Here is a 25,786-nt window from a genome sequence, read left to right on the forward strand (position 1 = left end):
ACGCAAAGATGGCATTGGAGCCATCTCGTGAAAAGGCTTCGGCTGCTCGAGGTGTGTTCGTGAGGAGCCTGAAGCTGTTCACGGGTGGTTCACGCTGCGCAAGGTGTGGAGGTTTATACCTCGTGGCTTCTTGGAGTGTGAGAGTCTACTGCAACGTCCCTCAAAGAGTTGTGCAATCGACGCTTAACTAATATATGCCTCGGGTGAGGAAGAACGCGGGTATGGTAATCTATGGTAATCTCTTATAGCGCTTGTACCGAGTCGGCCGATCTCTTGAGAAACCAATTTACGTACCTATCCATGCACCACTACTTGCCCACCCACCTATCTCTGTGTCACGCGATGTTAAAATATCAAATATACCATGTATGCACGCGTTTCTTGGCTGCACGAACATGACGTTTAGAGTTTTCATGCCTGTACCTACCATTATACGGTGTACTTTATGCCCAGAAAAAACCGAGTCCCGCATGTCACGCTCATTGCTGCGGACTCTCGCGAGTTAGACGAACGGTACAAGTCCAAATTCACAGTAACTCTCAAAAGTGTGATCCTCTGTTAATTATGAACTTTTGAACTGATGAGATCCGATATAACGATAAACCTGAGCATCGACCATTCGCATCCACGATTCACACCTGATTCGGAAGTCTGCCTTTTCTGTCTTCTGAAGTGAGAATTCATAAGAACCTCGTATAATAACTTAACCTTCTTCCGGCCATCTGTTTCTTCTCTAGGCTTATAGCGCTGTGAAGATAGTCGATTCAATTCACCGACTTGATCAGGATTAAGAGACCGCAACATCGAACATTGTGAATCAGGAAAAACGTTCGCGATCCAAGTAAGGATGCGGAATCAGTGAGGCAAGTGTGCGAGTGTGGAATACAGTGAAGTGGAGAGTGAGGTCGTTCGACAACCGGGATCGCGAATACACGTGGGGCGTGTGAGGTCCAGCCTGTGCAAATGGCATCAGATACGTGCAGAATCCGGTAGATATCAGCTACCGAGAAACTACCAACCAAGAGATATGAAACTTAAGGACATTCCTGCCAGACCCTGGAATGGACGCGAGCATTGCTCGGCTCTTTTGCTTTTATTTCGAGGCCGTATATGTATCCGCAAGGATTCTATTTTCTCCTGTTATCTCAACCATTTTCGAGGCGGTCAATGTAGTTGATGGAGAATAGCCGCAGAAAGCTTATCTGGATATTGCGAACGAAAATTTGAAGGATTACGGAAATCGCGAAAGTTGGTCAATGGCCAAACCAAGAGAGAGAATGAAATTGAATTTCACATTCGTTTCGGTCACAGTACATCTCCTCGACGCATGTAATATAACGTTTAATCACCCCGGGGATAAAAAAAAAATCACGCTCACGCGTTATGCTCGAGGGGGCAATAGTCTGAGGATCGTGAGAAAAAGATGAAAAAATTCCGTACTTAAGAGATTAAAATTAGAAGACCCGCTCCGGCAGCTAGCCTGCAGGCGTAATTTGATCCTTTCCACAAAAGATTATCGCGTCTTACTATCGCACGCTTTCGTCGTCCCGGCGTGAATCTGGCACCTTGTCGGTAACAGTTTCTATTCTTCTCCTTCTCTATCTACGTATATGTGTGTGCAGTTTTTTTTGTGCTGTTCAAACCTCGCTTCGTTTAAGCTATCAGCTTCCTTGGCTCGAAACTGCAGTCTGTTGTTTATTTTCCTTTGCACAAGAAGAAAATAAAGAGAAAAACAAATCGTTAATATCGATGGCTGATCCTTTTCTGCACGACACGTAGAGCCACGGTACGTGGTCGGTAATTGAACTCATGGGGTCTGCAGAAGCCGAACGTCATTCCTCCTGTCTGACCATAATGTGACGAGTTACCAGTATCGTCTATACGCGGTTGAACCGATCGCGTCGGTGCGGCTATAATCGGGTGACCAGTTCTTGAGAAATTTAACAAAAAAATATCTATGTAACGAACGTTCCATGACCATTCTTCTCGAGCAAGTACTGGTACCCACATAAAGAAACCTAACTTCAAAGCACGTTTATCCTTAACCCGTTGCAGGATTCCTGAGGGAGATTCTTTAGCCGGTTCAATTTTCGTTTCAAACTAGATTTTGTTTAGGAATCTGAAAGGGGATAGTGAAAACAGGCTTGATCCTTCGTCTGATTCCAAAGAAACCATAGAAGAGCGGTCAGTAGTGGACATGCTGCAATTATCTGCCAAAAAAACTGCTTTGATCGGCAACAACTGACAGTGAGTGAATGCTAACGAAATTGGCAATGGCTGTTTACCCTAAAAAAAATCGGTTACAAGTTGATTTCATTTTTATTTTTCACCACATCACTGCAGCGCATATCTACTCGGTTGGGAATCGAACCAGTAGTTTCTTCATTTCTGCCTACGAACATTGTCAATATCCGATAACGAATGCCATTGAAGCCCGATGATCATCGCAAGTTTTATAACGGAAGGAGCTCGCCTGCACGAGTCGGTCCATTCCGTGTGGCGTGTAAGTTTCCCCATGAAGGGGGACAGGATACACTGCATCGAGAGGATTACAGGATGCAAGAATGCTTCGGAGCTGGGAGCGCCTTTCTCGTCGTACGTGCCTTGTAACCAAGAGACAACGACGTCTACGCACACAGTGCACACCCACTTGGTGAAGAGCGTGCACCGATCCCACATCCACAAAATCATCGGTCATTTTACTCCCACCGTACTCAACGACCGTACGTGCCTAAGTCTTGAAATGAAATTTAGTACCGATAATCGAGTGACGATTAAACTGAATCCGAATGACCAAAAATATGAACAGAAGAACCCCAGCTCTGGACGAAAGTCTCGGCATAGTATGGAAAATTGAGAGCAATTCAACCGGTATATTGCAGTATAAAGTAGAGGACCAGGTCGAACCAGCACTGTTGGGGGTCGCTGATCTGACCTCACTTTCCAACGAAAAACCACTGCTGCCTGACAGCGTTTCAAGAGCGTTCAGCGATAATGATATTTGTTGATTTGGAGCATACAAGCATATACGCGTGTGTGTACAGTGCATCGGTAAGCCATTGCTCAGCCGTGGATTCAATAGCCAGTTCTGTTTATCGATTGATAGAACAGAGAGAGACAAACGCGATGAAAAGAGGCAGAAGCTGGAACGGCGCTAACACCAAGCTGCCACAGAATGAGTGGGATCTAATATCGTATCGAGGAAGTCTTTGAAGTGTTTCCGCTTCCGGAGCCGACGATCATCCAGCGATACCGGCTCGTCGAAATTCAATACCGGACCATTATTTCAACTTTCGAAACTTTTTTATCGAGTACGCGTGAAGCAGGCATCAAGAAAAGCCGAAGAGACGTGTCGCCTTTGGTGAGCAAACGACCCACTATAGGTTCGTTTGCATGGAGCTAGTAGTGGCCAGTCTATTTCCTATCCGTCTATTCATAGATCACCACAGTGCCTATCCTTAGCGGAGAGCAATATTTACCCACAGAAATAACCGAAGAGCTCGAGGTTCCAAGACTAGGCCAACATTGACTTATACCCAGGTCAAAAGCAAGCTGTAGTGACCTTGAGAGATGGAGGAGTGCATTAAAGTGTGACACAAGCAAGTTCCCAAAATTGCATTTCCTCACTCGCAGTTCCAGCCGGCAGCACTGCTGCACTGTGGAGGACGTCGCGCCGGCGATTCACCTGTCGCGAGTCACGCTCTGTTTGCCATGATAAAAGCCTCCTGATAATCCCCATGGTTACCGGTAACGGCGATAAACCAAGGTGCAGCGATACGAGAACTGGCCAGGCTTCTCAGACTTTGGTTTAGTGAATGAAATCGAGAGATCGTAAAGCGTCCAAGTCGTGTGTTCACCTACCTATGAATCCTGTGATCCGGATAATCGTTTATTACAATGTATGTGCAATGGGCGAGTCACCGAATCGAAGGTTTTGTTTGGAAAATTGTTGTTCGTTCCCTTTCATTCGTGTGGGAATTATTACAGTAAACAGTAGAAGTGATCAGTCTCGGAAGCTTTGAACATCGGTGGTTGTACTCGGAACGCTGGTACCGTTGAAAATTCATTCGTCCAGGCTCAACGAACGTCCGGTATTTTGCATTGTTCATTTTTCAGAGGGCTGACCACTCGACCGTGACTAACTTCGTGTACGATATTCAATATACCGATACGGCTACGCCTTCTGACAACGAGCGTTCAAATTTCGTATGAGTAAACCCGCCGTCTATCGCGTCTCTGCCTTTGGGACAAGGAAGCAAGCCGAGACTCAAGGCCGCGGTGTTTTTCATAGCTGTTTGTTCAAGCCTCGGTTTCGTCGTCCGTGTTTTCAAACTTCGATACAACGTCTACCGCTCGAATTCGATGACTAGTACCTAAGTGGAGCAGATCCTGAAGATCGGAATTAGGCAAGGTTTGCGGTAGCCGGACGTGATTTTTACCAGACTTCATAAGAGTGGTCATCTTTCGATTCAACCTTCCAAATCCTGGAAATAAATCAAGTGGTTTTAATGAAATTCTGAAAACGATTTCACATCGTCGACACAGACTGCAAAATATTTCCAAACAATAACCATATATCTGTTATATTTAAACGACTCTGTTATTGTCGAATAGTATGCCGAATCAGATTTCCATTACGTCATTTGAAATAATCTCGCATTTGACTGTGAGAGAGTCCATCGAATGGGATTCCTTTTTAACAATCCGTGGCACACCAAGCCGGCAAACTAAGTCACGTCACGCTGAGACATGCCACAATGATTTCATTTCATACCATTCCATTTCATTTCATTTCATTTCATTTCACTATATAACACAGCCGCACGACTACACATCGCGGCAAAATTGAATCGACAAGCGTCACGCAGCCGAATCGTCTGCAGGGTGAATATGTGCGAGTGCAGTATACCTATATGGCAGGCGGATATAACATCTGCTTGAATTCTGCGGCAGCATCAGCTACCTGGCGAACATGCACTGCACTGCTGCACTCCACTTCTCTTTTCATCTTCATATCTCTCTGTTTCTCTCTTTTTCTCTCTCACTGCAGCACCGCGTTTCGGATGTCATATGTTGCTGCTGCCTTCCCCGTCCCGTTTCACCGCACCAAAACCGCAGGCGGTATTCCCTCTCTATCAAAACACAATGGAATATATTTTCTTCTGCAGAACGGAACAACAGACCGACGTGGCGCACTGGGCTTACTGAACCGTCAATTCAACTGGAAACACTCGAGCACAGAGGGCCGATTTTGTATTCATTATACGCCGATTAAATTGATACACATTGCGGATTGATTTAACGAACGATTTACCCCCGGGGTCCGTATCGGAAAATAGTTATCGCATTTTCATTCTACCCTTCTCGTCATTCGGTGCTTGAATTCGTATTCAACTGTAATAACTGTTCTTTCGATTAGAGATAGAGAAATCACCGAGTTTTACGGTCCGTCTCTTTTGCTTCCCTTCATCTTCTCCTGATATTTTCGTGAATAATTTAACGGCAATCGGGCCGGCTGTAAAATCAAACCGATCGCGTGGCAGAAGTTAATATTGATGATACCTAAGCGATGGTAATGTGCCCATCACGCACGGGTGCGATAGAGACGTCACCTGCTGCTGCTGCTGCTGCTGCTCGGTATCTAACAAAGTAGAACCCAACATTGTACGACATTTGGCTTGCTTCTCGACGCTTTTCAACTCCCGTATCATCACGCATATTGTGCAGACCCGTAACATGTGGCATTTTGTTGTGGGTATCGTTGTTGTTGTATAGCTTGTGTCAGGACAGCCATTGTGCCCTGACCACGAGTCTTCCTGAGTACATTCAAAGACTCGTTGTAAGACCCGGAAATCAGAACAATCGTCACGTCATGAATCCAGAGAAGAGTAGGTGCGCCATGTGTTCTTCATCTTCTTCTCACCTGCAATCTCTAAATCTCAAAGAGCACTTCGACTTTCCTACATTTGGGTTTTTGAAACGGGGATCAAACTCGGTCACAGGCGAAATTAAGGTCCCACATTGACTGCCTGACAAACATAAATTACGAGTCGTGCCCCTCGGTTTGAATGGGGATTTAATTTGCTGACAATAAGTCGATTTTCGAGCATAATGCCGGGTTCTCCCACATTCAGTTACGGTCGCCTCTAAATCGAAGCGTTACCGAGGAGGCAAATACCCTGGGGGCAGATCACGGACCCCGACAACTTTTACAGTTTAACCTGATGTAGGGGGCCCGTGCAGACTTTGCAGGTAACGGTGCAGTGGAAGCTAATACGATCGAACTGGAATTTGCACGCCCGTTCTGTATTTAAACTTTCAATTTCACCCCGGCAAACCGGAGCCGATCAGCGATTGCCACTGCACAGTATGACCGACGCCTAAGAAGAATAACTAAATAGGCGAGAACTGCCTTCTCCACGCCTTGGACCAGGTGAAAATTGATGAAAAATTAAACAATCAGTGAAGTATAATAAAACTTTGGTATGACGACACCGTGAGCCGGGAAAATCCGGGCGTTTAATCCGTTCTATCCTCTTATTATTGTAGATATATGTATTCGTATAATTCATGGGCTTTTCCGGATTGTCCATCGACAAGATTGCACGAGGGGCGAGTGTACGGAATGTCAATAACCTGGGGCGTCGCGTGTTCGAGCTATTCCCTCGACCTCGGTCCTCGGCTTAGCCGGTCGATCGGTGGAACAAAAATGGGTGGTAAAATCCGGACAAAATCATTCAACGCATGAAGCGTGAGCTAGTCTCGAAGCCCGCGTGCAACGGGAAGATACTAGATGGTAACTTAATAATCGAGGGCTTGGTCTCTGGCGATCAGTGTTGTTTTTCCCGCCGGCACGCGATGTGCGAGTAAAGAGTATGACGTACAAGCGATTTTCAATACCTGGAAAACACATGTCGATGATTATTTCTGCAGCTTGTCGACAAGCTTTTTGCGTTTTCTTAGACTCCAAGACTCGGTGTTTCAGCGGATGCAGTTTTTAATCTGAATAAACGGTTTGTTTAACATCGTTTGTTAGAAACCGTTTGCTTTTCACCATTTTTATGCCCTCGTCGATGTTGGTAACAGGTGGCGTTGACCGTTGAAACACACCTGATGCCACGGTTGACCTGCCCAAGCGTCTGCAGGAAGAGACATTTTCACCTGCGACAATTCACGTCGAAAGTTAAAACCGTGAGCTATTTTTGTTTTATCTGGGTACATAGAAAGCAGAATGAACTTTTTCTCTCGTTCTTCCGTTTTTTATTCCTTTTGTGTCACTTTCATTTTCATCATAGTATGCGCAAGTGGATATTTTAATTGAAACTAAAGTCGCTTCGAAGATTCAAAGTTTCATCAAGTTTCATAAAATTACTTTCAATTTTCAGTAAAATCCAGGAATCTTAAAATTAGGCTATTCAAGAGTTTAGTGGTGAGTTTAGAGTCAACTTATTTTTAGATAACCTTAATTCACGATACGAAATTCATTAAGAAAGTACAAATATGCCGTGCAATTATCCATTCAAATAACCTAGTTCCTGTAGCTTCGATTAGTGTTCCGGTTTGTATAGCCAAGAATTTCGACGACTGCTATTCGAGGGTAATCGAGAGTGCAAGTGTGAGTAAAATGCACACACACGTCAGAACGCAAGTAAGGAAGAAGAATAATAAAAGTGGGACACTGCAACGGTTCTTGCCGTTCGTTTGTCCCCTCTCTCGAACGTTTCTCGGCACCCCTGGAACCGACGCAAGGAAGGAACAGCCTTTTATTTCCCCGCCCGTTTCTTCTTATTCCTCTTCATCTTCATCTGACTTCCGGCTGCCAGCTGGTACGCCGAACGAGTGGTGTAGCAACGGGGCGGGGATCGGTATACCCGCTATATACTTTCCGTTTAATTTTAGCCATCCGTGACACGATCTCTCTCCCTCGTCGCCTTTACCGCACGTGCGCTTTACTGCTTCGATTTGCGGCACGGAAATGCGGAATTTCCCCTCCGATTCCAGACACAAGATTCATCGGTGATCGGAGGGTGAAATTGTTGGCATAAATCCATTTCGTGATCGAAAAGAAGTAGGCATGAGAAACACAAGAGTACCGAATTTGCAATGAGAGACCGTTTTCTTGGTGTTTTCCCGACGGCTGAAGCTGCCACGCGCTTAGAAAATAATACCAATTGTATTTACAATATTTTAAATATAAAACAGGGCGACTAGAAGTGATTACTATATTTTACAGTTAAAAGTAACTATCATGGTATAATAGTATGAATTATTATAATATTGTATTTGAGATAGAGACATGGTAGTCTGAACTCGTGTTATGGCCAGAAAAAAATAGTTTCATGTTGAATTACTGTGCGGCTTATACAAGGCTCTTCAGCCATTTCAATATAACATTGCTAATTGGATATTGCTATTGATACGAACCATTGCAATCTGACTTTGAACATTAGGATAATGACGAGAGTTCATAAGCAAATAATTAAGAGTGCTGCGCTAGCTTTATGGTGCAATAAATATAGTACATTCCATATACAGCTTCTTATACTATGATGATGATGATTTTGCAGTTAACCGAAAAGATTTGTACTATTTTCCTACATGTATATAGTTTCGTATACAACAATATTCATGATATCCTTGATCTTTTTTTTAATTAGAGTTACTTTTACTCATATGTGTGTATAAATAAACGTTGTAACTATCAAGATATCGCGCCATTAATAATGATTCTGATTTATAGAAATATGGATAGACATGACCATACAAATTTTTAACCACTCAGAAATCAATCGTTATACTACATTTTTCTAAGAATTCACACGTGTACGAAATCACCGTCAAACTATACGTTACAGGTATACCTATACGTGGCAACGAACGGCAGCCGGTAGTTACTCGCTCGCCATGAAGAATTTTTCTTCCACAGCTGACGGAGACCCGTTTCTTTCCTTAACAGGGGGCCCGAGGGCCCAGGACCCCCTTCTAGCGGCCCCTGCAGCCCTGCAGAGGGTTCGAAACGCGTATCATGCCACCTCATTCAACCCCGACTCGACTGCGGGGCAGATGTAGAGAATTTTGTAGCACGTTTTTGAACACAGCGACGTGGCCGCATAAGGCCCAAAAATTTTCTGTACTAGCAGTCAGCGGTAGTCACGAAATATCTTACCATTAATCTCTGTCGTCGTCTAATGTTTGTCTCATGATCCATACGCAACGCTTAAGAGAGTACGTCTGGATCTTTCACAGATGTGATTGGATGAATGTCATCACTTGTTGGGAATCTTGAGTGTATTTAATGACTTCTAAAGCAGTCACGTGGTCCAGGCAACGCGCTGGATATAGAAATGGAAGTTTTTGTTGTACCGTTTTAGTACCCGAAGGGCGTGTGCCACGGTTTTTGTCTGAGACGTCAAAAAAGCGACGGGCACTTCCTCTTTCCCGAAAAGAACAGCGAGCAAAAAAATCGACCGCAGCTTGTATCACCGAATGTAGTTTATTTTCTTCAATATTCCGTACATCATCAACGACCCGAGAACGCGGTAATCGCACTTTATCAGTTCATGAAGGAGGAGTCAAGGAAAGCGAAACTTTCCCACGTCAATTTCCTCCTTCTAACCACGAATTCCAATTCCTTTTCTCGCTTTTGGTCAATTAATCTAATTCAATCGAGAGGGTCAAGCGACTGGCTCCATTCCTCATGCCACTTCCCGGCATCCAACCAAGTGTCGCTGCGCTATCGCGCATGCAAGGTATTATAGCGGGTGATTAATGAACTATTAGCGATCTCGAGGCGCACATACACTCGCAACAGACGGCCACAAGAAATTAAAACAAGCCTGTGTCAGTGGTAGGTATCGAACCCGCAGGGGGCCGATAAGATAAGCATTGAATCGAATCTCCGCTGCAGTTTCTGCGGACAGCCGAACACCAACTGCAGTATAATCCATATTATATATATGTATATGTATATTATGTATACGCATGACCCCCGCAAGCGGAATAGCAAACGCGAAACCTGAGCTGAATAAACACGGCCAACTGCTGCAACTCCTCCAACCAATGTGCAACTGCGTTATACACGCACGGTAAAGGGGTTTCGGTTATCACCTGCGACACGGAATGTCACTCTACGCGAATATCACGTTTGCACCGGCTCTGTCATGGTTCGTGATCAGTAGCTGCATGACTCCGTCCAACGACATGACACCAGCATTTCATCGTCGATAACGATTAGCTTAGACCCCCGTTGACATTGGCAAATTACCGTCTGGTTTTGTCCCTTGACAATTGATCATATCAATAAGTTTCATAAATATAACATCTTCTGATCTTCTCCAGAGATGTTTTCCGTTTTAAATAAGGCATTGCGTGATGGTGTCAACACATCTCACGGAGGTACTGCGGATGAAGTGCATGAAACGTATCTCTCGCAGAATACTGCAGTGTCCACCAGGGTTAATCAATGGACATTGCTGGTCACACTCTCAAGTTTACTAATTGTAAGTTACAAAAGTGTTTGAGAATTTTAATACAATGTCTTTAAAAAACTGGATCACTTAATTACGATTGTTCCACACCTGTTGCAGTGATCATGGATGGAATCGATGTGAAATTATTATACTGGTTGATTCCTGCCGGACGATCTGAGGAAGACGCGTGAGAGATGTGAACGGAGCTAGACAAGGTCTGGAATATTACCATAATTCCGTGGGTATCGAAGGGGGGATCAACCCGAATAATCTATAAGAGTAGGAATGCGTGCTTGAAGTTACGTGGTGGCTAAGCTGAGCCACCATTCACTGGAGTTCGATTAATCCCGAGGTCCAAGGTGCTCAAGAGCCGGTCGGGTTATGAAAGCCGGTACGAGAGACAGAATCCCCGCTAACCAAGCCAACTCGCTTAATACTCGGCCATAAAGATTGCTCGCCCTTTGCTGGTAAGAAATTCCCAGCAGCAAGTAACATGAAAGTAATGCTGGCAGTAGCAGAATGCGAAAATGAGAGGGGAAATGGAGAAGAGAAGAAAGGAAAGCGCCAGCTACCTGTGGCTAAGTCTCGACTAACCTTACCGCGTTTCGGAATCCGTGCTGCATGCCGAAATTCTTTGGCTAATTTTTTGACCGACGATATTTCTGAGAATTCGTGGTTTGAATAGTTTGCGGAACTCTTCCGGACACTGGATGAGAAATATCGACGATTTTCTTTTCTACACCGGGTAACGATCGATGGCAAAGCTGTAGCATGCAATGTCATTACTGGCACAGTTCACGATACGTGATATCGGGTTTGGGCCCGCCCACGAGTTGGTGTAATTACAGGTATGAGTAGGTACACAACGTCCATAATGTATGAATCTCTGATAAATATAAAATGGATGAGAGAAAAAACCCGTTCGTGTATTACAACTGATGTATGTGATAAATATCGTTGATCAAATGAGGCCAGATAGAGATCGGTGGCTCGTAAAGCCGATTGCCACTAACGCCGCGTGTGTCTGTGTGTACACACGGTATATACAGTGTGGATACCAGATTAGATCCAGAGTTGTTCAACGTTTCATTTTACAACAGCCGGAAGTATTTTTTACGTACGCTTGGGGGGCCTAAGCTCGATCCTCTTTTTCTCCCTTTCTCGTTCTCTTATTTCTTTTTGTTTTTTGTTTTTTTTTTATATTCCCAGGGTAAAAACGTAACAGAGTTTACTCTCACTCTACTCTATGGCGTTTCGCGGTTTTCTCGGTTAATTCTTCAAGATTTGTCTGGCCGAGTAAAATGATCTCATTTTTATCAGACTGGGGTTGAAGTCCAGGACACGATAACCATACAAAGTGATCCAATTTTATGAAGCAATGGTTCATCAACTGCGGCTGTTCAAAATCAGGAATAGCATTCTAAAGAAGACTTTGGATGATCGATCCTGAACGACCATCGGTTAAAATTGACGGAAAAAAATTTTCGCTACGAACTGCCATTGTGTGCAAAATCCACCGGCAGACATGCCGCGTGTACTTTTCAAAACTTGTTTTGTATTTTTACGAGCGCTGATGAGACGGAGGACACTGGTATGGCTTGGGTGTGTATTCCTGGACGGAGTGAGTGGATGCGGAAAGAGTCATGGCAAAATAGATCTATGGCTTCCATCGGCAAACAGCTTAAGTTCCTTCGGCCCCAGAGACTCCGTCCTATCCTTCCCTCGAAGGGTCTTCGGTGTGTCCAACCTGAACTGCTAGTACTTGGGAAAAAACGGACAGAAACGAATGTGGAGACTTCCCTTACCGAAAAGACTGCATAACACTGAGAAAGAGAGGAAGGGAAGATAAAAGGCGGCCTCGGATGCAGCTGACGCAGGTATAAGGCTGCAGCCAGACTGTCTATACGATCCGGATTGCGGATATCTTTGCATGGGAACACAAGGCTCTCTGATCGAAATCCATCGCGAATCTCGTCGCACGTTCAAGATTTCCCGCGCTGTGTACTGCAGCGACTAGAAAGTGTGCTTATGCAGCATCGAAACTTCCGTGCAATCTGACGAGAAAGCTTGCGAGCCAGGGGGGTCAAGGGTCAAATCCACCGGTTAGCTTGGTGATCTAAAAAAATGTAATATCTGCAATGGTGACCCGAATTAGCGTCCGATCACGCCAACACTGCTTTTGCAGGCATCTTATCTCCGCCACTACTCTCATTTTTAAGGAACCAGACTCAATGTGTGGCCAACAAACGCAACGAAGTCACAATCGCAATTTCGCTTCGTTCGCAGCTGCATTGTGCGAACGGAAAGTGGATACTGTTTGCATATGCGCATATCGGAGCCCGCGTGCTCACCGGGAACAAGAAGGCGCTCTTTGTCGGGCCCGAAGGCGAGGGGCCTGTTGGGGAGGCGAGAGTAGGCGTGGAAGAGCAAGCAGACTTCTTGGGTGAAACTGGCCTGAGGTCTCGAGATAATCGTTTCCCACGCCCGGTCGGAACGTCCACCCAATAACAGACGAAAAATTTCAGGCTCATCCCCTTGATTTTCGGAATAAGGATTTACTTACGGACTGGGACCTTCTTCGGGTCGATCGTTGCCAGACACTCGTCGACCTTGTCGACCCTCAACCTTAGGGCCCCGCTTCTGTCAGCTATGGCAGTCAGCTCGGAGGTCAGCTCGGCGAAGATGTCTTCGGCCAAAGTCAGCACGCAGGCGAGCTGCTTCAGGCAACCTGTCAGGGCCCCGTGAGCGACGGAATCCAACTCGGCCCCGGCGGTCCCCGAAGAGGGGCCCGGGGGTACGTGGCCCCTGCAGAGCAGCCGCGGTTCCACTTTTCTGGCGACGAACGGCATCTCGATTCGCTAATTCTAGCTTGTTAACGATCATAACATCCGGGTGGGTCTTCTTATCAACGATTGTCGATTCTTTTTTTCTCACGTATTTTCAACTCAGGCCCATCGCGGTAGGTTTCATCGAATACACGCTTCATTGTTGGATCCTGCTTTCGTTGCACTTGCCGGATTTCCCCATTTGATTTCACACATTTTCACAGTGTATTTAGCGCTTCACCGTTATACTAACAAATCATACACACCGAACACTTGTTGTACATGAACTGTATGAGGGAATGAAACGTGTACACTGTGTGTTGTTTAGAACGTAATTCGAGCTGTTTGTTTGTTTTTTATCTTTTATCCATTAAAAATGATTAAACAAATTCTTGTTGATGCACTTGTCCTCCTGTAAGAAATTCGCGAGTATTTTACATCCGTTAACCCCAATAATTCGGAAATTCATTTCAGATATGCGAAAAATAATAGGGAACTTTTTTGCGGAACTATCGAGTGCGGATTTACCGGTGATAAACGAATCGCGGGAAGGGGAATTTCGGACTTTCGCGTCTTTTGAAATTCTACATTTTCTTCGCCGTTGGGAAGCGGTTCACCCGGCGGTCGTACGCGAAGTGCGTTCAGGCGGAGACTCCGGCCGTCCTGGCGGCTGCCGGCCGGCGCCGTTTCGTTTTGAACCTGAAACCCGCTTTCACGGCGTCGTGACGTTGCCCAATGGAAGCGACTCGAGTCCAGAACCTGCGTTGTAGATAAGTTCAAAGTTGCCGAGTCTGTTTTGTCGATGGTAGCACGCACGTTTATCGACAGACGCTACAAACTGACGACTATTACTTCAGCGTAATAGGCGGGAAATACAAATTTTTATTAATTTTATTCTATTAATGTGTGTAGAAGCGTTGAAATTTTTTTTAAATTTATAGCTGCGAATTTTGAGTATTTTTAAGAATTTTTTCATTCAGATCACATGGATGGCATCCTGTATTAGAAACGACTGCGCCACGTTGTATCATAGCGACATTTTTTAGGAATTAAGGAAGTAAAATGAGCTCGTATAATAAGAAATATCCGATTTTCAAGGGTATTTAGTCATTTTCTTCGTACATCTTGAAACACAAAAATAGTTGTAAAATGATAAGGGCTGTTATACGTAAACAAGAGTCTAACAATATGGAATGAATCATAGTAATAGTTAATTTCCTCTTCTTTTCTCATAAAGAATAATAAGGAGTTCGACCACAGTTCGACATTTGGGGTACATTTGCGGTTATGCAGCCGGTAACAGTCCTGTAACTATCGATTAGTTGTTTCCGATTAAGCTCACGATATTTTTGGGACTCTGGGCAGGCCCTGCCTCAGCTGCTGTGTAAGCGAATGCACGAAGAAGAAATTCTGATAGGTTACATGTAAAGTCGTGATTCTGGTGCTAATACAATCAATTCCTCTCGTAAAATTACTTGTAAATAATACAGTGCATCAAAGAATTGATTCCAGAATTATTCAAAATCGTCAAAATTTTCACCAAAATCCAAAGGGGCTAGCCTTACTTTTTTCTGGTAAAAAAAAATCTTTTGTCTCAGAATCGATTTGTATGACATTGTCTTTACTAATTGGACCCCCACGAGTGCGAAAAAGTGATGAAGAACAGTAAATGAACAACAGTGGATGTAGAGTCGAAAAACTTTCCAACATGAAAGGGTTCCGTGATTTTATATGAAAAAAATAATTGGGATTGTAGGATGAAATATGGAACGAAATGAATTAATCCACCACTCAATTGAGCCAAGGAAAATTGTTGTAATTTATTGGCTCGCTGGGAAAAAGCCGCTGAGCCATAAAAACCCCTTATTAGTACAGTAATAAAGTTCTGTCAAGAGTGTATGAGGTGTTAAGAGTACGATCAATGGTTGTGTCTCGCATACGGAGAGCTTCCCCGAGGTTCATTCGCGTTCCTTGAACGCGTGAACCTACGGAAGTTCGATCGACTGGCGAGAACCTACTGTTTGTAATTAGAGAGGAGAGGAACAGAGACTCAACTGAGAGGATAATCGAGGAAGATAAGGATATCTAAGAAGGAACATCAGTTTGGTGTCCCCCTCTGATTTCGTTGAGACTCGTGTATGTTGTAAGAAATTAAAAACTAAGAGAGACGTATTTTTTTATCCGCAGAAAAACGGTTTAGAAGGGTGAAAACGACCCCCAAAGATGGGAACCCAACGAGGTGATTATAATCTTGATGCGTTTGATGGATTTGAATGAAACTAACGCTGAAGTTTTCCTATTCATTAAAAAAACATTTCAGTGTTGGTTTCATTCCAATACATGAAGCGCATTAAGAAATCACTCCGTTAAGTGCCCATCTTTGGGGGTTGTTTTCACCCCTCTAAACCGTTTTTTTGCAGATAAAAAAAAATAATAAGTCTCTCTTAGTTTTTAATGTTTTACAACATACATGAGTCTCAACGAAATCAGAGGGGGGCACCAAACTAATGTTCCTTGTAAGAGGATCCGCGGCGATGGTATTGTTACCGTAGACTCGATCAGACTGAACTATTCGAGCGTCACTTCCCCGTCAGTTATCCATTCTTCCAACAATCAGCGCCATCTTTCGCGATTAGCGATGATCCACCGAATCGCGAATCCCGCGATCGCGCCTAAACTTACCACGGCTTGTTGGTAGCGGTACTAGCTGTAGAGATTTCGGGTATCAAATGGGGTAGAAAACGCGCGCGGACATGAGGAAGGAACGGATTGATTCGGATAACGGAAATACGATGAGAATTGATTTTTTTTTTCATTTTAATATATTGTTACAAAGGGTGAAATGACCCGTTTTACCTTATTTAAAAAGATCTAGTAGTCATCACAGATATAGTGCACCAATAATTGATTTCAGCAATATTCCACATCGTCGAGACTTATAAATACCGTGGTTATTGTGACATTAAATCTCTTTGTTTGATATGAATCACCATAATCAAAACGAATAGTAATATACTCGATTTTTTGGTTGAAGCTAGAAAATGAGTTATTTTTATTTTGTACCCCAGTTAAAAAGTGTGTAGTAACCAATACTAAGAATTTTCCTAGGTGCCCAAATTATTCTTCATATTTTAAAAGATAAAAAACAACCGCCTTCTAAGCACTACTCGCGTCCTGAAATAATCCTCAGCATACATAAGTATTCGAATATTTTCGATCAATCAAATCAAGGCTTTTACCTAAAATGCGAGACGGATACTAAGCGATAATCGATTTGATAATGAACTATAACAACGGTCATTCCACACATTTTTCAGGCATGATAGTGAGATTCTGTAGTGAGCTGTGATATTGGAAAAGATAATTATGTAAATCCCGGAGTAGATGCAACGATTCAAGGTGTTATGAAATTACTGTAATTGATACATCTAATTATTTCCGTAATATAACAAAATATGATGATATTCAGTACGAAAAATGATGCAGTTTTGGTAAAGTTGACTATTTAAATTGAAGTGAGGCGATTTTTTGATGTTCAGAGACGTCTATTTTTTCGGCCTAATCGATTACGTTGGTAACACAGATTCAGCCAGTAGCGGCACTGCAGGCTGAATCTACGTTACCAACTGTAATTGACTCGGCCGAAAATCTAGCCGTCTCTGAATTAATGTCTGCGTGTGTACAAGCGTTTGCTGAAATATTCTTCATTTAGAATGATAAGCATGAAACTGGCCGACGATAAGTAATATTGAATGTGACCAAACTGTTCCACAGCTTGAAACAATCCTTTTTCAAATCCATGTGCGCTGTAAAATTATTATAGTCTCTGATCCTTGGATCCTAAAAAGAGGTCTAATGAATTTTCGTAAAACATCTCTTGAGTTAGAGGGCGGGTTAGATTATAGTTCGCTAATAATGCTGGAAAAAAGAAGAAAACAAAGAAAAATTTATTTCTATACAGGATTCATAAATAACTTAACATTTATACACGATACAATAAATGCGCCAAAGTACATACGCGAAAACGGAGTGAAAGGGTATACATATATTCATCATACTGTAAATATAATAGTACAGTCACTTATGCTAATGGGCAAAAATCATTCCTGACCTCCTGAGCATAATGAACAACAACTTCAGCTACGTATAAGAATCCGTCATATCGAAAATACATATTTTTAATTAATTTTACATACAGGTAATCTTACCATAATCACATCGTCTAATATACGACGTCTCTATTATAGGTATAAAAAACACAATTACTCCTCTTCTCATCGAATACCAAAGCTGTGTGGTAAAACCTGTACAGCAGGCAGTGTCCGCGTTCATATATTCCGTATACTTGTACAACATAAACTAAACAAGGAGATAATAATATTGAACAAAATCGTCAAGGGGTGAAAAATATGTCGTCGCAACGGCTGGAGAGGGGAATCGGAACAACAAAATTTGCATAATTCGATTCAAAAATACTAGCGTTTCTGCTCATCCCCTTCGCTGCGCCTCTCGCTCCTCTTTTTCTTCGACACATATTCCTCCCACTTCCTATGATTCAGGGTCTCAAAGTCGTTAACTTTGGCAATGAGTTTCAAATACTTGGCGAGTTTGAGCAGTTCTCGATCTTTATCCCTGTTGAAGTGTGCCTGTTTGTAAGGCCTTATCCTGAGCCCGGATTGCGGGTTCATAAGGAAATTCCGTCTTATGTCGTCGAACATGATGGTGTTCTTAGCCGAGAACTGCTTGTATTTTCCCCATATAACACCTAGCGGCTTGACATCGACGACGCTGTACTTCGGCGTGTGGACCGTTATCATCGCCAACGAGTCCAAGTGAAAGGCTATCTTGTAATTCGGATGAGAAGAGACTCCGAGCATCCGCATCTTCTCGTTTATCCACTTCATGCTCGTCGCGGACCATATCACGATGTCGTAGTACTTGTAGGCCATGGTAAGGAACTCGTGGAGATACGGCCGCATCAGTAGATGGCCGCTCTCCGCCACCGATCTGTGGTCGAAGAGGGTGTAGTCTATGTCCAAGACCAGCAGCTTCATTCCCTCTCGAAGCGGGTTCAGCTCTATTACCTGGTAGTCCTGTATCCTGCGGTTTATTTTCGCCAGGTAAACCTCGGCCTTCTCGATTATCACCTCTTCCTCGGCTATGTCCAGGTCGTTCACCACGTCCGGGACGTTTTCCGGCGCTTGGCTCGCTTCCGCGATGTCCTCCTCTCGCGAGCCCATCAGCATCAGCTTGAAGCCCGGCTTTATACTCAGTTTTCCGATTGTGTCTTCGTCCTGCGCTGCTTTACCTGGATTTGGTAAAACATAAAGTTTGTTAACAGCTCTCGATTTTGCTGATGGTGTAAACCAGAAAACGTGGTTTACGTATGGCGTGATAACAATAATTGCGATGACGACCCTTGTTGATCGAAGCTCATTTTTCCGAGATAAATTACATAAACAGAGAAGTGAAGATTATTTTGATTCTTTAGAATTATTGCAGGATTTTCTTTTCCGACATTTTCTACTGATTGAAGCGATCCTTTTTCGCATTCCAAGTAGCACTTACTCCGGATCGATTATCGTGAATATCGAAACGAGAATACTTTCGGTTCTTTCATTTTTTACTCATCAATAGAGAAAAATGTCACAGACTGAATTCCCAATGTACAAGATTTTTCTCGAGGTAAACTTATGTCTTTATTTATTTCTGACGCCATTGAATTTGGTGTGAAAGCCACGAATAATTCAAAACCGAAATAAAACGTCCAGTGTGCCAACGCCGTGCATGTTGAAATTATGTGCATACTTGAAATTTTATTCGATTTACAAAATTAATGTTCCTAGCTTTGGGAAGATGGAAATTGTTATGTAAATAGCTATGAAAACAGGAATGGCTAAAGCATAATTAAACTTTCGGCTAATTTCTAAACCTTCACCATTTATTTAAATCAGAATACTGGTTGAAATAAAAAAGTTTATGATATCTGCTAAAATTCAGCAATAACAACGATAATTCTCAAGTTCTGCTTTGAAATAACACGAATATAATTATTGGAGTTAACATATGACATCAATAATATTTTTGTGAATCGTTAATACTTAACAGTCAACAAAAACTGAATTTTTTCCGGTATATCGTCATTGAATGTCTGATGCAACTAAACGCGATTCGTCTATAAGAAAGAACTGTACAGCCTCGATGGATTCGATAAATAAAATAAGACGAATAAACAGCTTGTTATCGGCATGTTAGATGAAACTCCCGTCCACGTGTTTATATCCTTAAGGATAAATCGTGACTGTATATTACCCTGTATAGTTATTTATGTACAGAAATAAAGGCTAGATATTTAAATTATGGAACGACAGTTCGATCATCGGCATTATCCGAATATTATAAAAAACACATTCGTAAATCGATAATGAATTAATCGTCGATCCAATGATCAGCATCGTTATGGCGTTGACAAGAATGAAAACCAACGCAAAGACGAGCAGAGCGATGATAAGGACTATCGAGTCAAAACACAACATAACATAACCTTTAAATCTGAGGTTGAGAAGCTTCTGTCGTTCAGGCCTTACGCCAGTTTCCTTATGGACGATATCCTTGAGGGTTGATACGGTGTCGTTTTCGGTTATGTTGCATATTTCGTATTCCTTTCCGCACCATTTTACTATCATCCTTACTTCGTTGGCCATAATTTGCTTGTGCGGTTCTCCGCGTTGTTGTTAACAGCTGTAATTGTTATCACCGATAGTAGAAGTAGAAAAAATCAAAAATATCGTCAGACGCAGCAAACTTCACGCAACTCATACGCGCAGTTATTCAACGAAAGTATCTCTGGATGTGTCTTTCTTACATGTAACGCGTGTAATTTCATGTAATTTCACCGTTAAATCGCCACAAAGTAAACTGACGGAACAAGCGGAGATTTCACAGCTGACGGGAATTAATAACACTCACCGCAGCGCCACACGGCGGGATTTCTCACACCGACATACTTTCCCCACCCGCATCAATCTCCGCGTTGGTCACGTTGGCACACATGATACTTTTCGCTAATCCGGATTGTGGCGCCATCTGTTTCACTTCTAAGAACTACATCCGTCAACAAAACCGAGCCCAAGACTTCCGTCTCTGGTTGGTCGATAATTCAAGCCGCTTGAGTTATTTCGCCTCAAGACTGCACATCCTATCCCCCCCCCCCTCGTCCAAAATTAGGTTCGCCATGAGGGGAGATAACTTAATCAGGGTGTCCACCTTTCCAGAAAAAAGAAAATTCTACGATGACAAAGTATATAGGGTAAAAGGTAAAAAAAAAAAAAAAAAAAAAAAAAAGAAAACGCTGTCGTATTCAGTGGGAAAACCAGATGAAATGTAGGAAATGTAATTATAAGTTTAAATTGACAAAGAACGATTAATTTTTAAACAACTGGAATTTTTTACAGTAAACGTTGTTATCGTCAAATACGTGTAAGACAGTTTTTTCTTTTTTTTTTGCAAACCTGGCAAGAATCTGACCTATATCACATGTTTTTTGAAACCGAGGAGTTTTCAAGATTTTTTATCTGTATGAACATATCATAAAAGAAGAAGGATAATGCCGGATAAGAATAGTGATTTGGCCCGAGAAACCTTTTGGGCTAATTATGGTTTTGTTATGTTGGTACAGTAAAAACCTACCTTAAACTTACCAGCTCAAAAAACACAGTTTTTCGGATTTATTCCTTAACTTATCGCCTAGTTAACGAATCCTTATGAAGTAATACAGTGTATAGAGAAAGTAGATTAAATTCAATTTGATTTTTTCAGATCTTTTTCTCCCCCCTCCCTGTGAAAAAGAAAATTCCTAATTCGTTTAAAGATAGTTTTATCGATAACAAAGGTATACGCCACTGTAAAATTTCTATCTTAAGTGTATTTTGATTAAAAAAACACGCTCTATTTTTAAAAATTTTACGAAGTGGTGGAACATACTGACAATGACGAAAAACCGTTACTTTCATCGTTTTTGGCCGTTTCTACACTTCATTTTACTTTGAATCAATTGAGGAACATGGAACTAAATATTTTCTACCGAATATGATACAGACATATCATGTATAATAGACTGGTCCAGAGAAATCGACTATTTTTTTCAAAGTCACGCATTTAATAATTGTAGTAAGAGAAAATAAGACGCCCGTTTTAATTGGAGCCCTTGATATCAATATTTAAATATTCCTGAACGCAATTTTCTGTTTTCCGCCAACGCCGTAATAAAACCATAATTAGCCCAAAAGGTTTCGCGGGCCAAATGATTATTCTTATCCGGTACTTATTGTTAATAGCCTTTATTCTAGTCAAGTATACGGATGCTATTAGCAAGTAAATATGTAATTGGATCATATACTTAACCCAAGGAAAGCTTACTTCATTTTACACAACATAATATGTACAGACAGTTGGTTAATTCTGAACAGAATCAGTGAGAATTTATTCGACCTGAATAAATGTTTCACTTGCTAATAATCAAGAATTCGTTCAATTGAATGAATTTAATTATCTTGTGACTTTTTCTTGTCAACAGATGTAAAATTCAGAGGATAATTATCTGAAAGATATATTTCAATTCTTAAAGTAATTCATTTCAAAGAAGAATATGCGATTATTTTATTTCGGTTAGAGTTGATTCAAGATTAAGAATCCGAATCGCTGCATTAGTCTGATCTTGAATCTTCAATAACACTTGTTCTGGTCACCGTATCTGCAGTGATACCGAGTTGAGAATCAGGCGATTCGAAGGTCCTTCCGTTGGCCATTCATCACCCTCGCCAAAGATCAGGAACATCGGACACAATCGTGTGTTATTGATTATTGTTATCCACTGCGGGATAAATGGTGACGGCATAAGGATCGGAAAACTTGAGTCTCGAGACCGCCTTTAGAAACCTTTTCGGGTTCGCTTCGGATACATTTAGCTTCATTCAGTGCCTGTCGTCGACGATCAGACTTAAAACATACTCACAAAGGAAGGGTTTCGTGACGGCTCTTAGTCGAGCCCAAATGTCCGTCGCCTGCCGGCCCGCTTTTTGTAATGACACGGTTCAACCCGTCGTTTGCGATCAAAAAGCTCCTTGACTAAGAATCATCGTCATCAGACATGATGAAAAAGTATTACGAGAGAAAATATCTTCAAGGATGCCCACGAAAATTATAGAATTTGTACTTAAAACAAGTTTATACAAACAGTTTTTTTTTTGTTTTTTAATAAAAATTCAAAATTATCCCAACGACTCAACATTTATCCGTTGTTAAGTGCTTTAGTTCGGTATTAAAATTGATTCACTTGTCAATACAGATCATTGATCAATTATATTATGAAATTTTGTTTGAAGGTAAAAAATTATTTCACGGTTCCGAAATTATCAAATTACGTTTCTTTCCTTTTTACCCGAGTGCAGGGTACAGGCAAGTGCAAAAGTCGGTATGTATACATACCTATAGAAATTCCCAGTGCAAGCAGCACAGTGTAATAGCGGTAATTAAATTTGGTCATTTTAGAGGCTAGAACGTTTCGCGCGACCTAGAATTTAATAACCACCTAGAATATACTTTACTAGCAGGTAGAATTCAGGTTATTACACCTAGACGCATATTATGTACGCATATTACCCCTCTCTTAAAGTAAGAATTTTCCCCTCTAACCATGCATCGCCTCGACGCGTAGTATTTAATAAATTCAAACTTAGAAAACATGAAGAAAAAAAAAACACTAAAACATTGAAAAAGAAACTTAAAAAGAATTTCAAAATTGTTTGAAATTTGTTTCGTCGATTACACTAACAGGGTGAACACTCAATTTCGATTTGAAAAATCCCTGACTTTTCCCTGTTTCCCTAACCCAATTTTAAGTTTATTAATTTTTTTTTTCATTCACTTAACTTTAGCCGAAATATTTTTAAAAAATGTTGGTACAGCTACCAAATCAGACACAACATAAATGACAACTATCTATTCGAGTTTGAAGAATTGAGTTCTCTACGGAGAGTTTTCGTATTTGAAATCAGGGCAGAGGTCGGGTTTTGAGGAATACATTATTTGTCAGCATAGAATAACACGTTTTTTTTCAATCGTAGGTGTATGTGCTTATCTAAGACAAGTAAAGGGTGTCCGAAAATTCACGGAAGAAGTAATTTTGATAGAAAACACAGGCTTATAATTAAAAACTTATATTTTGCTGGTGCGTATGTGCCAGCAAATCCTTCAGGAGGTCATTTACTAGATATGCTATTCCATACATGACCCAATACTGCATACTTTATGAATCAACAAAAAATGTACAGTTTTTAATTATAAACCTGTGTTTTCTATCAAAATTACTTGTCGCGTGAATTTTAGGACACCCTTTACTTCGATAAATTCCTCGACCTGCACAAAATTCCCTGACTTTTCCATGCCAAATGGAATTCTCTGACAATTCGAGATTTTCCAAGTTTTCCAGGAGAGTGGCCACCCCGACTGATTCATTCACATTCATTAATATCATTTGAGATTGCTGCACTAATTTACATCGTGTATATTCCTCAAGTGTATAATTATAATTCACAAGAATGGAAAAATCATACAAAACTCTAAAAATTTCATTCATGACACGTTCAAACTGTCAATTAAGTGCCAAAAATTATCGAAAAAACGTAAGAGATAAAGTTTTTACTTTATCTTTTTGTATGTTGTGATATGCAATATGTAGTAGATGTGCTGTAAAAATTTCCCGCCCGCGGAACGAGATAGTTTACTATATATGCTCCATTCGCTGCAGCTGCAAAAGACTTGCGAAGTATTTCGAAACTCTCTAGCTGTATACACAAATCTCTAGTCGTGCCCGCAAGTTGAGTTCTGGAAAATTCTTGGATGTGTCTAAGATGGTTCGCGTCAGCTGGTGCTTATACGCTATACCGCGTGCAGAAGTTTCGCTTGTCGATGTTATGTACTCACCTACGTGTGCTTCGTACATTCAACCGATATAGGTAATGTATGTATATGTATACATAGTCATGTGTGTCGGCGACAACGTTGTTAAAGATTAATTTGTCCTACTGGAGAAGTGAACTCGCGTTCGACGCCGGCATTAAAGTATCGGCGTAAAATTTATATCCGAGTTACTCTATCTGAATTGCAATTTAATATACCGTAAAATACAGTTCAATTTAATAACGATCTATCTACTATGTATGTATTACAGAACTAGTCTATCAGATGATAGTTTCAATGTCAATTTTTTGTTAAATTTTTAGAAAACCGAGTGGAGCAGTAAAAGTTTTAATTTGTTACATATTTGCATGCTAAAATTAGTTATGCATAGCTTGCAATGAAACATTGCTTTGCAATTTGCAGAGTACAGGATTTCTTAGGTTATCGCAAATTTACGTGAAACATTAAAACTTATTCAAACATTCTAGCAAAAATTTTCGAGTGCGATAAATTTTATAAATTATTGTATCAAATTCTGTAAAGTCAATACAATAAATGAATAAAGAATCGGTGTAGGAAGTTCAAAGTTGTTTTAAGTTTTTCATTTTGACAAGAGACTTGAAACAGAAAGAATATAAATTGAAATGTTCACATTTTTACTGGACAAACTGTAACAAACAAGTTTTAACATCTGTGAAATGGCTTTGAAAATATGAACATGAAATTTTACGAATCAATTGAAAATTTTCAAGATTTTCGATAAAGCGTCCCAGAATTTGGTATATTTATTTAGGATTTTGTGTTGCGAGCGGTTCATATCTTCCCAAATCCTCAACATTCGGATCAGTGAAGTGATTTCACCGATTTACATTCTTTCTGAATATTTTTAAATATTATATATACCCCAGTGAAGAATTAATCACAGGAAAAATATCTTCTTCCGTCGTTTAAAAAATGAGAAATTAAAAATTGTTTCGTTGCTTGGAACGTAATTTCTAAGGTGAAAATATAATAAAATAAGAATGTAAATACCGTCAGCTCTAGCTGAAAGCTTACAAATAACTCAACTTTGTTTTACACTATTTCCCAGACACTCGACAAGATTGTATTATAGTAACATGAATAAAATTCTCGTCTAGTATTTCAAATCCCGCCCTCGACTGTCTTCAAATCGAAAGTCCGAATTTCGTTGCCGTGCAGATGGTACGAATTATAAAATAGTCCGCAGGCGTGGAGTGAAAATAAAATAAAACGTGCCACACTGCAAACACCCACACACGTGACGCGATAAAAAACCGTCTCTATCCGTAAAAAATAGTATAAGAGAAGAAAAAAGCGAGGTATAGATATGGGTTGAAGTTGCAGCATCGATGCAACGTGACGGATTTTCCCCTCTGCCACTATTTTTCCGACTATTTTGTGACATGCGTAAAAGCAAGAGCGAAAAGAAAATCAAAAGCGTGACAGAAAAAGAAGAAGATTGAAAAAAGGGTGGAAAAAAGAATAGAATGAAAACGAATAAAATCGCGCGGA

The 25,786-nt window shown here is 41.3% G+C and overlaps 2 protein-coding genes across 3 annotated transcripts in view; both read right to left on the reverse strand.

Moving 5' to 3' along the window:
• LOC124408485 (NHS-like protein 1) overlaps positions 1-13,969 on the reverse strand; it is a 52,267-nt gene extending 38,298 nt beyond the window's left edge. The window contains exon 1 of one of the 2 annotated variants that reach the window (XM_046885434.1): positions 13,033-13,969. In XM_046885434.1, coding sequence (XP_046741390.1) covers positions 13,033-13,318 — 286 coding nt within the window. In that variant the 5' untranslated portion in view covers positions 13,319-13,969. The remainder of the gene's footprint in view (positions 1-13,032) is intronic. The other variant, XM_046885435.1, reaches the window with a different exon arrangement.
• A 3,487-nt stretch (positions 13,970-17,456) lies between these two features.
• Positions 17,457-20,239, reverse strand: LOC124409305 (ubiquitin-like domain-containing CTD phosphatase 1). Its single transcript, XM_046886844.1, has 2 exons — positions 19,839-20,239; positions 17,457-18,602 (listed from the first exon to the last, which is right to left on the reverse strand). Exons 1-2 carry the CDS (start codon positions 19,996-19,998, stop codon positions 17,770-17,772), a joined length of 993 nt encoding a protein of 330 aa, XP_046742800.1. The 5' UTR covers positions 19,999-20,239; the 3' UTR covers positions 17,457-17,769.
• Between the last annotated feature and the right edge of the window lie 5,547 nt (positions 20,240-25,786).

Source organism: Diprion similis, chromosome 8, assembly GCF_021155765.1.
Source record: "Diprion similis isolate iyDipSimi1 chromosome 8, iyDipSimi1.1, whole genome shotgun sequence".
In the NCBI taxonomy this organism is placed as follows: Eukaryota; Metazoa; Arthropoda; class Insecta; order Hymenoptera; family Diprionidae; genus Diprion; species Diprion similis.